The sequence below is a fragment of the Diuraphis noxia genome, unplaced genomic scaffold (genome assembly GCF_037042655.1).
Source record: "Diuraphis noxia isolate RWA-SAM2 unplaced genomic scaffold, SU_Dnox_SAM2 contig0005, whole genome shotgun sequence".
Taxonomy (NCBI): domain Eukaryota; kingdom Metazoa; phylum Arthropoda; class Insecta; order Hemiptera; family Aphididae; genus Diuraphis; species Diuraphis noxia.
Genome location: NW_028301715.1, coordinates 23,743,181 through 23,760,107, shown reverse-complemented (window position 1 = coordinate 23,760,107; position 16,927 = coordinate 23,743,181). Strand labels below are relative to the sequence as shown.

Here is a 16,927-nt window from a genome sequence, read left to right as displayed (position 1 = left end):
ATTTGAATACTATATCATATACAACTTTATAATCTAAGATTTAAACCTGTATATTATGTCATTGACCAGTGACTGTAATCTTTAGTCCCCAACTTTATTCGTATATGATATGTGTAGACATGGTCAATAGATTATGAAGCAGTGGTGACAAACCCATGTCACGTGTGCCAAAAGTGGCACGTATTTTCCAATTTCAATGACAAGTGAAATATTAAAATTGTGATTAAATATATTTTTCATAAAATTTTGCTTGTAAAAAATTCAAAGAAACAAATTACATAAATTAAAAAAAATATAATATTCCTATGTAAAATTAATAATGTTTTTAAAGTATCACTATATTTATTATGTTATATTATAACTTTGGCCACGTAAAAAATTGTCAAACCTTCGATTGTAAAAATTTGGCATAAGACCCCAAAAAAAGATTCGCCACCGTTAGTCGTTAGTCGTTACCATACTAGCAGCTGTAGCCTGTAGAAGTGTAGAGAATAGTTCTTATCATAATGTTATTTATTCATACACCTTATTTATCTAAAGCCGTGATATTATCTAATATCAAGACATTATATGATAACGCATACCGCATGTCGTGGATTGATAATAAAATGGACTTTTAATAACTATTTTTTTTTTCAAACTAATTTATCTACCTCAAACGTTTAATTTTATAATTAATTACTATGCGTTTGTGTTAGATGACATATCTAAATCATAAAACGCGTTAGCCAGAGTTGCTGACTATGTTCGCTTTAAAGAAATCTCTGACCACATTGGCTGGCCGCCGATTGCGTGGGACAAAGTTGTTTCTAACTGAGGCATACAGGTGTGAAGACGTGTGGCAAGAACGGCTGGACTGTTCGTTGCTAAAGAAAGTCGAACCTGAAGTGCTGTACCACAAGTTGTCCACCTCTTTGGAACAAGGATCGAAGCAAATTAGTGCCGTTGATCTGGATGTGTTTGCTAACTCATTGACAGACAATACATATTTAGAGGAGTTGGAGGAACTCACGCATAAGTTTCGTTTGTCTGCGCAGACCGGCACGCTGCTGCCATCCACACATCATGCGGTCGTGCGGTTGCTTGTTGCAACAAATAGTGTCAATGACCTGATTAGGATACTGAAGGATCGCCTAAATTACGGAATTTTTCCCGACTACTATCTGTGTAATTTACTAATGGACCGTTTCTTAAAAGACAATGATATTCGAAATGCTGCAGTGATCGCTTCCAACCAAATGTTACAAGAAGAACTGGACAACGATATTACCAAAGCCATAGGATTATATTCTTGTTTGAAATATATCACCAATCCCCCTGAATGGGAGGATGCAAAACCAGAAACAGAAAAAGCAAATAATGATGATGATGAAGAAGATAGAAGAGTACGTGTCGACTTTTTGAGAAATCCATATTTTGATGATCACTTTGATTTGGTAGATGGTGATCACTTAGTTGGAAAAACTATGTTAGCGATTAGTAGAAAAATTAATAATACTATACTAAGCAATAGCATTAAGACTCTTGGATTAACTTATTATAACCGATGGAGTGATTTAGGTGATCATCTCAAAAAACCTGATGCTTCTGTGTATTTGGAAACAATTGAGTTGGCAATTGCTGCTATAGATAAAAGACCACCTGAAAATGCAGAGCAATTAAAAGATTCACTTTCAAAATTGAAAATCGAAAACAAAAATTTAACCGAAGAATCAAAAAACTTTGTAAATGAGGCAGTATCTAAAAATGAAGAAAAAGAAATACAGAACCAAAAAACGGTAATTAAAAGTAAACAAAACTTTGAATATTATCTACATTGTTTAATTTATATTTCAGATTTACAAACAATGGGAATCCTTCAGGCGAGAAGAGCTATCACGATACCTTGACCATTTAAATAAGTTAAAACGTTTACAAAAGGTTCAACAGGCTAAACAGGATCTCAAAGAAAAAGAACAGTTGTTGTTCTTCTTTGATAATGAACACAAACATGACCTAGTTAAAGAAGAAAAACTGAAAAGAATGAAAAAGACAGTGATTAAAGACAAGAACCTTAAAGATGATTTAACATATGTTCCACCAGAAATCAGAAAACCTGGTTTCAAACGAGATTAAATAATATCTATAAATTAAGATAAAAATTACATGGTATGAGTAGTAATAATAATAAATATTCACATCTAAATCTAAATACTATTTTGTTATTGATTTTTTTTTTGTTTTATTAATATTTTCTTGTGGAACATAAGAAATATAGTATTTTTTTTAATTTTCTGTAACTTGTTGAAATTTATCGACTAGTTGTGTAACAAGGTTGAAGAACCTGATAGTTTCAAATGAGGATTTATCGATTCCACTGAAACTACCTGCTTAGGAAAAATGTTTATATTGATTCCCCCAGCTACTATTTATAATACCTACATATCTATTCTGTTAGTCACTGTTGATCCCTCCTTGTTAATAATATGTATTTTAAAATGTATTCAACATTGAATAAAATGATTAAAATTGTATAATTTAAAACTTAAATGAATGATATGTTTACTATTTTTGGTAATATTTGACACATCTTATTGTTATCATAATATATGTTAACCAGATAATCTTAATCGTTCAAATCATTAGATACATTTTCAGCTCATTATATTTATTTTCTTCATGTTGATAGCACTATTTTTGATCTTTTGTCAAATTAATGTTTTCACGGCCATAAGTTTTTTAAAACTCAGCCATCCAGGTATACAAATTAGCTATTTTGAAATTGAAACTTTACATTTTAAAATACATTGAATTCGCATCCACATATTAAACAAATATACAAAATATAAATTAAATACTAATTTACAATTTAACTATAAAATTGTTTAATTTATAGTAATTAGGCTATACATTTTACATTTTTAACAATTATTATTTACATTAAAAAAGGTTGGTTCAAAGTTTTTATTGTAAAAAATACATTTGTATATTAAGGCCCAGGTGCATATTTTGATTTGTATGTATAACAAAGGGGTTAATGTAACTAATTCAAAAATAAAATACCTGTATAATATTGGTACTTGTGCATGTGTGTGTATTTTCTGAATGAATTTTTTTTAAATGTCATCAATAATTTCAATTTTCTAATCAATTAATGGGTAACCATTGTTTACTAAAACTGATGTAACTTTTTATTTTTAAGAAAACTATTTCAATTGAAGCTCGTTTTAAAGCTTATTGAAAAGAGCTTTAAATTGTTTTGTTTTTTATTTTTGACAATTTGTTCAATAAAATAAACTGATGCATATTGAAAATTAAATAAAAAAGTAATCAGTGTTAAGAGAACATATTAAGTTGTTGTCTCTGTCTTACAAGTGTGTAACATACCAAATTATAAGCCATTTAGCCATGTAGGTATAGCTTCGTTAGTTCAACAATTAGAGTGGATAATTGATCTTTTATGAAACTTGATGGTAAAAACATTTTCTGTGTTAATAGGTATACGGGATTTGTACCTAACCTTGATATGATACTTTAATTTTTAAGTGAGTCATGAGCATTATTAATTTACGCAATATTATATATACGCAAAACTTGCTAAGAAACTTAAAAACTCATATAAAAACAAGAATAAAATTTTTACCATCAATTTTCATGGGTCAGTTCACCTTCATTTTTAAACTAACGAAGCTAAGTATGATGCTATGTAAGTGTGCTGAGCACAAATTGTCTTTACCAAGCACTTGTAACTTAAGTTGTAAGGCGGGGACAACAAATGTCTGTGCACAGCGTTCATAGATATATAAATAACCTATGAAGTATGAAGTTTGACCGCCATAAGATAAGGAGGCAGAATTCAATTGATTAATCCGTGTAATATTTAATTACAATATGAATCATGAAATAATATATATATTATATGTATACAGTGTGATCACGATTTAAGGGTAACACTAAATATGTCAGATGGATGACCTTGTATTGCAATTGGGTTTTCGGGAGGCGATAACTGATAGGGAGTACTTGAATACATATTTTCAGATAAATTTCAATTAAAGGAAAATTATATTTTTCATCAAACTAAATACATTAATAATTACATTATCTGATTATTTTATCGTTATTAGAGTTATTAATTATTATTATTATTTATATTAATAAAACAAAACTTCTCTATAAAAATAGTTAAAATTGTAATCCTATTACAGCAGATTACTAAACAAAAATCATCACATACTCGAGATACTCATATTGTAGTGACCAACAGTATTAATAAATTATTATTTGTAAATAGATAAAGTAAATTAAACATTTATTTGGCACTTATGTTATCATTTCCAGTAGTAGTTATTTTTTTTCATTTTTTCATTTTAGATTCTGAGCGGAGCGATAAATGTATTGATTTTACCATGATGTGTGTGTGTGTGTGTTTTTTTTTGTGTCTGTCATCACGTTTTGGGGCAGTAAAAGTGCTTCGACTTTTGACTTCAGTACCTCGTTCGATCAGAAAGTGAATCTAGTTGGTACTTTAGAGGGTCAAAAGTGAATAATTCTTAATACTTTTCTAAATAATCGAGAAAAACAAACTAAAAATTAAGGGAAAAACGGGAAATTTTACGCACACTCATTTTTCGACAAATCGATTTTAGTTTTTGATGTAATTTTAAAACAAATGACCGAAGATACTTGAAATTTTGACTGAATGTTTATATAGGCATTTTATATATTTGATAAAATTTTCAAAATATTTAAATTTGTTTTGAGCTGTTTACTGACATTTTAATTTTTTAACTATTTTAGTTTTTTTTTTCTATAATATCGATAACAAAATAAATATCTAACAACTTGTAACAACAGCAGTTAAAAAATATTAAAAATACGTAGGCACGATTTTTTTTTATAAGCATTTAAAGTTAAAATTTTGAACTAATTACGTAAAAATTACGGCAATGTTCAAATTATCTTAGATAGAAATTCATAAAAGTTTTTCTTTTTAATTCTAAGATTTCCTAACATATTTTTACAATAGCAGTTAAAAAATAAAAGAAATACATATTCACAATTTTTTTTTATAAGCATTCAAAGTTTAAATTTTGACAACATATTATGTAAAAATCACAAAAATTCGTAAATTATTTTATGCTAGAAATTCATAAACAATTTTCCTTTTATATCTAAGATTTTAAAATTTAATACAAGGCTCCTATCATATTTTTACAATAGAAACTGAAAAATAAAATGAAATGCTAGTCACAACTTTTTTTTACAAGCATTCAAAGTTTGAATTTTGACAACATATGTAAAAATCACGAAAATTCGCAAATTATTTCAAACTAGAAATTCATAAAAAATTTTCTTTTTAAATCTAAGATTTGAAATTTTTTAATAATCTATAATATATCCTAGACAGATAAACCGTCTTCGCTCAGAATCGTTTTTCGTATACAATGATATAATATCATTGGATTCAAATTTAATTCCATGCATTACAGTAACCCACTTGTACAGCAGAGCGACATCCACGACTTACCCGCTTTTTTTTATTAAGAAGAATATATTTACAATTGATTTTTATAATAATCAGTAAGTATGATGACAAAATTTTATTTATATGACATTGAGAATATTAGAAAAGGAAGGCCCTCAGTAGTGCCACCTGACAAGAAATTATATGAAGTTAATTATTTGGTATAGTTTTAATTGTTTTTTTTTTGTATTTTATGCTTTGAGCATGTCTCGGGGCCACAGCCTTTTTAGTCTTTTGGGAGCGTGTGTTGCAGAGTTTCCAGTAGTTATAAATGAAAATTGCATTAAACAAGCATATTATGCATAAATCCAAATTTTGACTTTCTCTAACTTGGTCAATTTTGTAAATAGAAAAAAACTTGTGATACAAAAAATGTTTTAAAAAAATAATCTATCCGAATATGTAGAAAATGTAAGTTGTATTGCGCGTGCGCACTAAAATAGTGTAAAAAATTTGAAATTTATCTGAAAATATGTATTTAAGTACTCCTTGTCCCTATCACCTCCCGAAAACCCAATTGCAATACAAGGTCATCCACCTGACATATTTAGTGTTACCTTTAAATCATGATCACACTGTATATCTTATTTTATGCCAAGATTTAATATTTACTTATTTAAGATATCTTAAATCCTGTTTCATGCCATGAATTAAATGATAACATCTAAAAAATTAAAAATGATGATTAAAAATCACGAAAGTAAACAAAATTGAAATGTTTTAAAACTACTTGTTATGTTCAAAATCTTTATTAATGGTTTTCAATAACATCATAATAATAAATATTAATAATAGTTCAGAATAAATTTGGTTTTTATTGAATAACTAACTATTCATTTGTAAATTAGTAATTAGTAAGTATTCATTAAATTTTGTTATGATTAATGATAAATTACAAAGTAAGATTTTCAATAACATACAATACTTAACTAATCAAAAGAGTAGGTACCTATATGGTTTTTAATGTTTGGGTGTTAGGTTAGGGATAAAATTAATTTATGAATTATGAAGCACCTATAGAGTAGGAATTTTTTACGAAAATCGATGGCAAAGGATTTTAAAGTCTTAAATACAAGTTAGAGTCTATACTTGTTTTTAATCAGTGACACAACTAGGATCTATTTTCGGTAGGGGTTATTCATATAAAAAAATTAACTAACAAAAAAAAGGTCTTCACTCTGAAATATTTGACTTTTATAAACATTTCGGCGGTTTTACAACCCCCAAACCCCTCCCATAGTTGCGCCACTGTCTATAATAATAATTATTACTATGTGTTAGGTACCTATAGTCTATATTGTATTTTATAATATTGATGGTTAACATCCCTCTTACAAAAATTCTAGTTAGGTTACCACTAATTTAATGTATGTTATCATTGGCTTGGTGAAATATTAATGATTTATTTACAGATATTAGGTATGTTTCTAAACTTATTTCCTAAATTTTGTAATATCCGTGATATAAAGATATAAGAGGTATAAAGTATAGTTAACAAAGCTGTAGGCTGTTTGCTTTAATGTTCAAAAATTTAAATTATCTATTTAAATTGTATGCATGAATAATTTATTATCAATAGTTATTATTTAACTTTTAATCTTTTATTAAATTAAATTTTATTAATTTAACTAATTACCGAAGTGATTTTAGTTTTTTTAATTTCATAATTTTTTTATTCAATTTAATATTTTATTGATTATTTAGTGGTACCTAAATATGTATGTAAATGGTACTGTGTGTGTGTGTGTTATCATATTTATATCATATTATCTATATCTACAACATTAGGATTTTACTATTCCTCTCAGTTCCGGTTAAAAAAAAAAGCTAATTAGTTTGCGGGATGCAATAAATAAATTATAATTATAATATATACATTTTATAATTATATAGACCATCACCATAGTTTGTAGTAATTAGTAATTTACACCTCCCCCAATTCCTAACATATATCTTATTTCATTCATATCAAACTTTTAATAATATATATAATAAAAAAAAAAAACAATACATTTATCAAGTTATAACTAATAATAGCGTGCGATATTCTTATTATATTACTTAGCAGGTTTTTTTAAATTTATAACTCACTGACATTTATATGAACAACAAATATTATATTTATATTGATTATAGGTAGGTACCTACTTTTTATTACTTTTTGCCTTTTTGTTTAGGCTCATAAATATTCGAATAATCGAACTTATATTATTCAATACTCAATAGGTACTATACTTAGCTGTGGACTGTGCTCTGTGATATCAAAATATTTATAAATCAAATATTTTTGTTTATGTTTTATTATTACGAGATGAGAAATTATTTATATATTTAATATTATATATAAGTTTTTGAAGTATCATTTCTAATGTTTATAAAATATACCGAAAATATATTAAAAAAGTGCCTATTTTATAATAAATAATATGACACTGTTTTTTCATGGGACACAAACTTTTAAACTTACTTTTATATAAAAATATACATGTATTATATTTTTATAGAAGTCTGTAATTTTTATAAGTGGTCACTGGCCAAGCCAAAAAGGGTCAATGGGAATATTCGCTTATTTACCTACTTGCTATACAATGCTACCCATATTCAATATTGATATTTGATAAGCAATAAATGATAACCATAGCAAATAAGTTATTTGAAATAACCTAACAATAACAATAATGAATATCAATAACTATATATATAGCAGTCATTATCGTTCTTTTGTTACTTTAAAATTTTAATTAGAAATTATTAAGTCATTATTAATGACTATTGAATATTTTAATATCACTCTGAAAAGTGGTCAATGGAGTGTAAATAATATATTATACTTAGGTACTATAAATTCAAAATATTATGCTTTTTACGTTTAGTTTCATTCTAGCAAACAATTAATAATAATTCCAAGATACCTATTAAAATTATTACAATATTAATATTTGAAAATTCTCCAAGTTTCGAATACATTTTTAACAAACATGTATGCCTATTAGGTACAACTGTAAATAGATCAACATTGAACATATTTGTTCGATATTGAGCATAGATATTATAAAACTGGATAGAACACACCTATACTATCCTATACCACAGAATATCTGAATATATGAAATGTAAAAAATATAAAATCATATATTCTGTGCCTATACTAATAGTCTCGCCATACCGCATCCAACGTGGCAACGTAATAAATAATAATATTAGATTTGGGTTTTCATAGGTAGTCTGTAATTATTTTATAACATAAAAATCCTGAAATTATTTACTGGTACCTAACGGCTAACATTACTTTAAACAAATTACAGAATTATAAATTTTTAACACAAAATATGTACAAATACAATGTGTATTATAGACGTATAGTGTATACTGTAAAAGGATATTATTTTTTTTATAATTTAAAATTTTTAATAAATTTATTGATACAAAAATTGCCGCTCTTAAAAATTTGCCACCGTGGGCAATATCCCCCTTTGCCCCCCCCCCCCCCTAAATGCGTCCCTGTATACTATCTGTGATATTCTGTCCATTATAATATATTCTTACTCTATGATTTAAATAATAACGAACACTGATTATTGTAGTCATCATTGATCAAGGTATTTTTAAATACCTTTGAATTATGTTATGGATTTATATTCATTTTCCCACGATACCTATAATACCTGTAAGTTTTTTTTTCGTCATATTACAATTTACAGTAGACTTAGATCTAAAATCATAAAAACGTAGTACGGCCGAGACGGCAACAGCTGATTGTTGCCCGCCGCAAAATTTTATAAGTTGTGACGTCATCTCACTCATCGGCCACGGTGGCTGACGATCGACCCGGCCGCATATTAACATACTGTACATTGCTACACGACCGCTGTTCTCTGATTGGCCGATTCAAATTTACCGCGGTTTTATTTAATAATTATTATCAAAGAATAATATGATATCAGATGCCGCGGTTTTACATAAAATATATTTAAAATTATAATAATAATAATAGTATTATAGTATTAATAGTCTCCTAAGTCCTAGCTATAATAAAACAACTAACTATTATAATAATGATTGTTATGTTATCACAATGCGTCAATGGGTTGTTGCTTGTACGGTTTTTAATTAAAAAAATTACCATTATAATTTACAAAATGAATCTCCATTTGCCTAATTCATTCATTAACAAAGTAGTAACTGAACTACAATGTTATGAATATGTTATTCGATCAAACATTAAAACTAAAGAGGACTGTAATTTGTGGGTTTGTGAATTTGGAAAGTTAAATAATATTAAATGGAATGCTAGATCTTCTCGACCATGTGGGAAAAAAATTAATTGTTCGTAAGTATAATATTATAGGTGCATTATACCAATCAGAGAATATATTACATTTATGTAAAAGTGGCAAATACTCACAAATGTTCATAAAATATAATTCTGGGACATTAGGTATTGTATAATTTACAATTAATATAAAAACATTTTAATATATACTATATTATTATAGTATAAGTCAGTTTTTGAATTTAACACTAAATTTGTATGATTTAATAATAATTAATTATTAATATGGTTGAGTTTAAATTATTAAGAAAATATAAATATAAATGTAATACATTTTTAGTAAGGTAATATTATGAGGTGATCTATCCACTACTATCCTGTCATTATGCCTGTCAAACTAAAATGTATCAATATAAAAGTGCATACAATATATATTATATATATTTACATTTTTTATTTAAATGTTATTAACATTTTTAATATTGGATTTTTTGATATTGTGATATTGGCATGACTTCAGTAAAATCTATTTTTCAGTAGGTAACACTTATCAATGATTATTATTGTAATATGATATAATATTGTCTACAAGTAAATGAAGGATAAATTATATAGGCCAGTAATTCAGTAATAATATTGTACATTTAGGATAACCATTAACCATATTAATATGATTATTACATTTTGGAAGTTAAAATAAATTATTCTTTATCATTGTTTTTAGAATAATAATTTTGTACAGTGAACAAAGTCAATAATAATTAGTCTAAATATCCGGTACCTTTTTAATTGAGTTTTTAATTTAATTTATCAATTCTCAATAGCTTATTTTTTTTTTTAAATAAACTAATGGTATACTTTTTTCTTATAAAATACTTAAATATATTTTCTATTACAAAATATGTAAAAATAATAATCATGCTTAGCTTATATTTATTTAAAAACTATTTGCGTTAATAACTACCAATTTAAGCAGTTTGGTACCCACTACCCACATACAATTTGATTAGTAGGTAAGTTTGAAATTTTAATTTAATAATTTTAAGCTATAGATTTTAATCAATAACTTATTTGATATTATTATGTTTCTTGCACTTTTGGTTTTTAAAAATGATATGTGTCATTATTTTAAAATAAGTATAGTTACCTAGGTATTTGCTTTTAAATAAAAAAGATAATTTTTTTTAGTTTGAATATATTTATTGATTACAAGTTTGTACACCTATTAGATTAGGTAAAAACATTTTGAAAATAGTTTTATTTAGTTTTATCTTTATAACTTTATAAAGATTTTACAATTTCTGATAAAAAAAAAAAAAAAATCTAAAAATACCTAATTAACATAAGTTTTCTGTACATACTTTTTTTGACAATACTTTTTTTTATTGTGGTAGATAGGTAACTGATAAGTATTTTTTGATTATTCGTGTATGATTATAAATCTGTAAAATACTTAAACAAATTTGTATTTTTTTTTTTGAATTCAAAATTACAAAGCAGTAAAACTCAAGAATATAAATTTAATATTTATCAGTACCATGCTGATTTTAAATGAGTTATATTTTTTTAATAGTTTAGATCTTTAGAAGGTTTTTATTATTTGTTTCCAGGAAAAAGTTTGTATGTCAGCATAGCTCCTTTCGTAAAGTTTCCAGAGAAGAAAATAAAAAAGGGAATTCAAAAAATGCTAACTGTTTAGCTTCTGTAACATGTATGGTAAAATTAGATACTCATTCTACACGAAAAGTAGACCCCTATATTAAGGTTTGGTTATTTGTTTATTTTTCTTATTACTTATTTAAATACATTATTAAGATACTCACCGCCTTGATAAGTACCTACTTATAATTATAATTCTCTTGTTTGAAAATTTTACTTACATATCATTTAATTAAATACATTTAGTAAAATTATTTTTCAGGATGGGTTATATGGTGTAATAACAATTAAAAATAAACATAACCATAGTATTGACACTGCTGAAACTTTACGCTTTTTACCAGCAGATAAGATACTTAAAAATACCTTTTTCGAGTATTTTAATGATAATATGGGTATAACTGATGCAATTAATTGTCATGAGCGCATTTTAGAATTAAAAGAAAATTTTTCACTGGAAGTCTTGGCTAATGGATCTATTAATCCAACTTATAGAACTGTCCAAAATTGGCATAATGAATGGAGGTTGGAAAATTTAGGTCCACGGTCTGGAACAGGTTTGATTGAGGTAAATTTTTGTAATTTCATACACATTTCATTAGTATTTAACAATTAAAGAAAGTAGTTGAAGATTTCATAGACAATTTATTATTAGTTATAACAATATATTTTGGATTTATCCATGCTCCATCTTCAGAGTATGTCTGAATATTGTGAATATAAATATTTTATTGAAAAAAATTAAGTTTATATTACAAAAAGGTTAGGTTAGCTTTATAGTTACTAAAAAAAGAAAGACATATATCAATTAAATAATAAATTAATACAAACCTATGGGGTTTTCTAATGGATCTATACAGTATATTAATAATGAATGGCAAATTTCCAAACTTATATCATTAAACTTCATACAATTTTTGATTTTGTTTTTCTTGAAAAATTAAAAAAGCTGACTTCTTCTCTTTCTGTAGTTAGAAATTATAAGCTAATAGACCTATATTAAAAAAAGCTAAAAAGTTATTTCATTTTCTGATTTGAAATGTATACAATTCCTACTTAATTAGGCATCTAAAGATATAATAACTCATAATGTTCTTTTTTCTAGAAAATAATACAAAAGATTGATGTATACAAAGAGAGAAATGTAATAGTTAAGTTCAAGGAAGATCCATTTGCATTAGTTATTATTACCCCACTTATGCAACGAGCCCATTCATTAAAGTCATCTAGTAACATTGTATTTGTTGACAGTACATCTGCCTGTGATGCAGACAATTATTCTATAACATTTATGCTTACTCCGTGTGCTGCAGGTGCAGTTCCATTAGCAATAATTATTACAAAAGGTGTATTTAAAATTAATTTTATCAATCTATAAATTAATTTCAGTTAACTTATATCCTTATTTAATAAATTAATAGGTCAGACATATTCAGCATATAACACTGGATTTCAGTTACTAAAAGAATGTGGTATAAATTGCTTTGGTGGTGTTGGTTGGCCAAAAATCTTTATAACTGATAATGCTGCAGCTGAAATAAATGCAATTGAAAACAACTGGCCAAATAGTATCCATTTACTATGCATTTTCCATGTTTGTCAGGCTGTTTGGCGTTGGGTCTGGGACTCAAAGAATAACATACCGAAAGATAAGCGACCAATAATTATGAAGAGTTTTCAATCTATTTTATATGCTGATACAGTTGATTCTTCAGAGAAATGTTTTAATGATAGTATTAAAAACTCTGAGTTTCCAAAATGGTCAAGATATTTAAATGAACATTGGCAAACAAGACACAAATGGTGTTTGGCGTGGCGTGATGAATCAACTAAAGGTCATCACACAAATAACTACTCTGAAATTACTGTTCGAATTTTTAAAGACACTGTTCTTTCAAGAGTAAAAGCATACAACGTTGTAGCTTTATTAGATTTCACATGCACAGTATTAGAAGATCATTATTGTAGGCGCTTAATGGCGTTTGCTAATTGTAGACACACTAAAAATAGAACTGCTAGAATCTTTTTAGATTCATTAATAAAAAAAGCAAGTACAATACAAAAAGCTCATATAGTATCTAAATCAGAATATGAGTATTGTGTACAGAGTGAAAAAGATTCATCATGTACTTATGAAGTAAACATTATGGGAGGTTGTTGTTCATGCCTTTCTGGTAAATTTGGTAAATTCTGTAAACATCAGTGCGCTGTTTATATTCATTTTGATGTAATTTCAAAAAGTTTCCCTCCAGTTACCCCAAAAGATAGATATGAAATTGCTATTTTAGCCCAGGGGAATGTATCTATCTCACCAGATTTCTTCCAGTCATTTTTATCGGTAAATAATTGTTCTCAAATTGATGCACCAAAAGAAAATAATACTGATTTTCTAAATTATTCTAATACTAATGAGCCAGATTATTCACATCATAAAGATAATAATGTACCAAATGATTCTGAAATTATAGAAAATAAAGAGACAAAAAATAAATCAATACATTGTATTATCGATTTAATCAAATCTAAAGACTCAATGTTTGGCTCATCCACTGCAGGGTTGAATATTTTAGAGTCTCGTTTGAAGAAGATAACAACAGAAGGACAGTGGCAATCGTTTTTACATACTGCTGGAAATTCAGCTGTTGCTTTGCGAAAAAGACCTGGTGCAAAAATTAGAGTCCAGCCAACATCTATTGCAAGGAGATTACCTAGAGTTACAAAAGGAAGTAAACGACTACCATCAGGCCGTCCAGCAAATGGTGAAATTAACACCAAAAAAAGAAAAAGAAATCTTGGTGCTAATGTTCAATTTAATGTGCCTAATGCAAAATCACATGGGCACAATCATTAAATATATAATGAGTTTGTTATTTTTTCAAACTATAAGAATTATCAATGAAATATTATATAATCATATAATACTTAATATATTAGGTATATCTTTTAAATTATTCTTTATTAAAAATAAATTGTTTATGTAATTTAAAACAGTTACTATACATTTTTATCTCCAAATATGTAAAAATTAATAAATTCTTTGTTAATTTGTAATTTAATTTAATTTATGTTATCTTGACAGTAAATAATTGTTATAAGAATTTAAAAAAAGTTATAATAACAAGACTATTTTATGGTTTAAATTGAGATGGAAGACATTTCTAAAGAATGCGTAGAATGAACTATGATTAAATAAATACAAATGTATTTACTAGTGTACCTAAAATCTAAAGTGGTTCACAAAACAAAGCATGAGTTAAGTTATTTTTCAATTACTAAATGTTTTAGGCATGTTTTAAGTTGCATTTTTCTTAATGAAACCTGTAAATCATGTTATTTAAATATTGATTCAAAATATTTGTTTTACCATCACATCTGAATAGGTTGTAGGTAAAATAATAGTTTATTACAAATACAGTAATATAATGTACGGTAGTTTATTAATTACTTAATAAATAGGGTATATAAAACAAAATTTAAGATCTATGTTAGGTACTTAGGTTTAAAATAAATTTATCTGATTTTTAACTATTTGTAACTTTTTTTTCTATTTATCTTGCAACTTCTTCAAGTTCAAATTAATTTTTTTTTGACTTGAAACTTAACTTTTATTTTCCTATATTAACTTAACAAAGTAAAAAAATTGGTCAAGTTATTTTAAATAATAATTATTCCAAAATGTAAGTAACTATATAAATAAGTATACAATATATAAAGGTATATATTATATATATAAGTATAAGTATATATATTTTATTCCTATTTTAACACATACATTTATTGTATCCTTAATATTTTGTTTTGTTAAAAAACTTTTGTCAATACTGCAATAAAAGCCAATTGGGGTTAATTATATATAAATACAAAATTATAAAAGTCTACAATATGTGTACATACTACATAGGCAGATATAAACAAAATAATTTAATACGAGATTTACAAATTTCAACTTTGCTAAATTAAAAATATAGTTAATAATATCTCTAAATACATGTAAGAGTATAAAATTGAAAAATATGATATGGTTTTGATTAAAATAATTATTATAGGTACTTGTTTTATTATAGCCACAAATTAAAATATATTATATATTATATAAATAATAGCCTATATACCTAACCTACATTATATAAAAAACATACCTGATATCATCTACTTGTAAGCAATATATATCATATTATAATTTATTACATAATATAATACTAATCATTGATTAGTGTTAGGTACCAAAAAATAGATTTTACTGAATTAATACAAATATTACAATATCTATTGAATTTACCTAACCGTTAGTGTAAAATATTTTCTACTTTATTAAATCATTTAATTTAAGACTCACCCAACTTAAAATATAATTAATAATTATTATAACTATGACAACAACAGTCAACCATAACAACAACAATAATAATATATTGTATTATAATTTATTGTAATTAAACACTTGTTAATAATTAAATAAAAAATTTAAGTAGGTATATAATATGTATAGTATATGCACTTTTATATTGAAACATTTTAGTTTGACAGGCATAATGACAGGATAGTAGTGGATAGATCACCTCATAATATTACCTTACTAAAAATGTATTACATTTATATTTATATTTTCTTAATAATTTAAACTCAACCATATTAATAATTAATTATTATTAAATCATACAAATTTAGTGTTAAATTCAAAAACTGACTTATACTATAATAATATAGTATATATTAAAATGTTTTTATATTAATTGTAAATTATACAATACCTAATGTCCCAGAATTATATTTTATGAACATTTGTGAGTATTTGCCACTTTTACATAAATGTAATATATTCTCTGATTGGTATAATGCACCTATAATATTATACTTACGAACAATTAATTTTTTTCCCACATGATCGAGAAGATCTAGCATTCCATTTAATATTATTTAATTTTCCAAATTCACAAACCCACAAATTACAGTCCTCTTTAGTTTTAATGTTTGATCGAATAACATATTCATAACATTGTAGTTCAGTTACTACTTTGTTAATGAATGAATTAGGCAAATGGAGATTCATTTTGTAAATTTTAATGGTGAAAACAATAACCCATTGACGCATTGTGATAACATTACAATTATTATTATAATAGGTACTTGTTTTATTATAGCTAACTATTATTTAAAATCTCAAACATAGGATCAATTTTCTGTAAAAAACTAAACATTAGTTTATTAAACTTCAAAAATGTTAGGGAATTAAAATGTTTTTGTATAATCTAGACTATGGCATTATAATACAGCAATTATTTTTATTTTTATTTATTAATTCTCTTGACTCTTATATATAGAGACATAATAACATGTATACCTAATTTATAAACTGAACTTCACTCTAGTGTTGCATATTGTTGTACCTATATTTGCAAAAAACAAATATTATAAACTTTATATACTTTACTATTAATGATAATAAATATTATAATTTTAAATATATTTTATGTAAAACCGCGGCATCT

The 16,927-nt window shown here is 25.7% G+C and overlaps 2 protein-coding genes across 2 annotated transcripts; both read left to right on the top strand.

Moving 5' to 3' along the window:
- Nucleotides 1-594: 594 nt before the first annotated feature.
- On the top strand, nt 595-2,191 carry LOC107168291 (uncharacterized). The gene is made up of 2 exons (XM_015517648.2): nt 595-1,778; nt 1,837-2,191. The coding sequence occupies exons 1-2, from the start codon at nt 744-746 to the stop codon at nt 2,113-2,115; spliced, it is 1,314 nt and encodes a 437-aa protein (XP_015373134.2). The 5' UTR covers nt 595-743; the 3' UTR covers nt 2,116-2,191.
- A 9,046-nt stretch (nt 2,192-11,237) lies between these two features.
- Nucleotides 11,238-14,295, top strand: LOC149055095 (uncharacterized). Its single transcript, XM_089229027.1, has 3 exons — nt 11,238-12,006; nt 12,544-12,784; nt 12,860-14,295. Exons 1-3 carry the CDS (start codon nt 11,830-11,832, stop codon nt 14,287-14,289), a joined length of 1,848 nt encoding a protein of 615 aa, XP_089085153.1. The 5' UTR covers nt 11,238-11,829; the 3' UTR covers nt 14,290-14,295.
- The last annotated feature ends 2,632 nt before the right edge of the window (nt 14,296-16,927 follow it).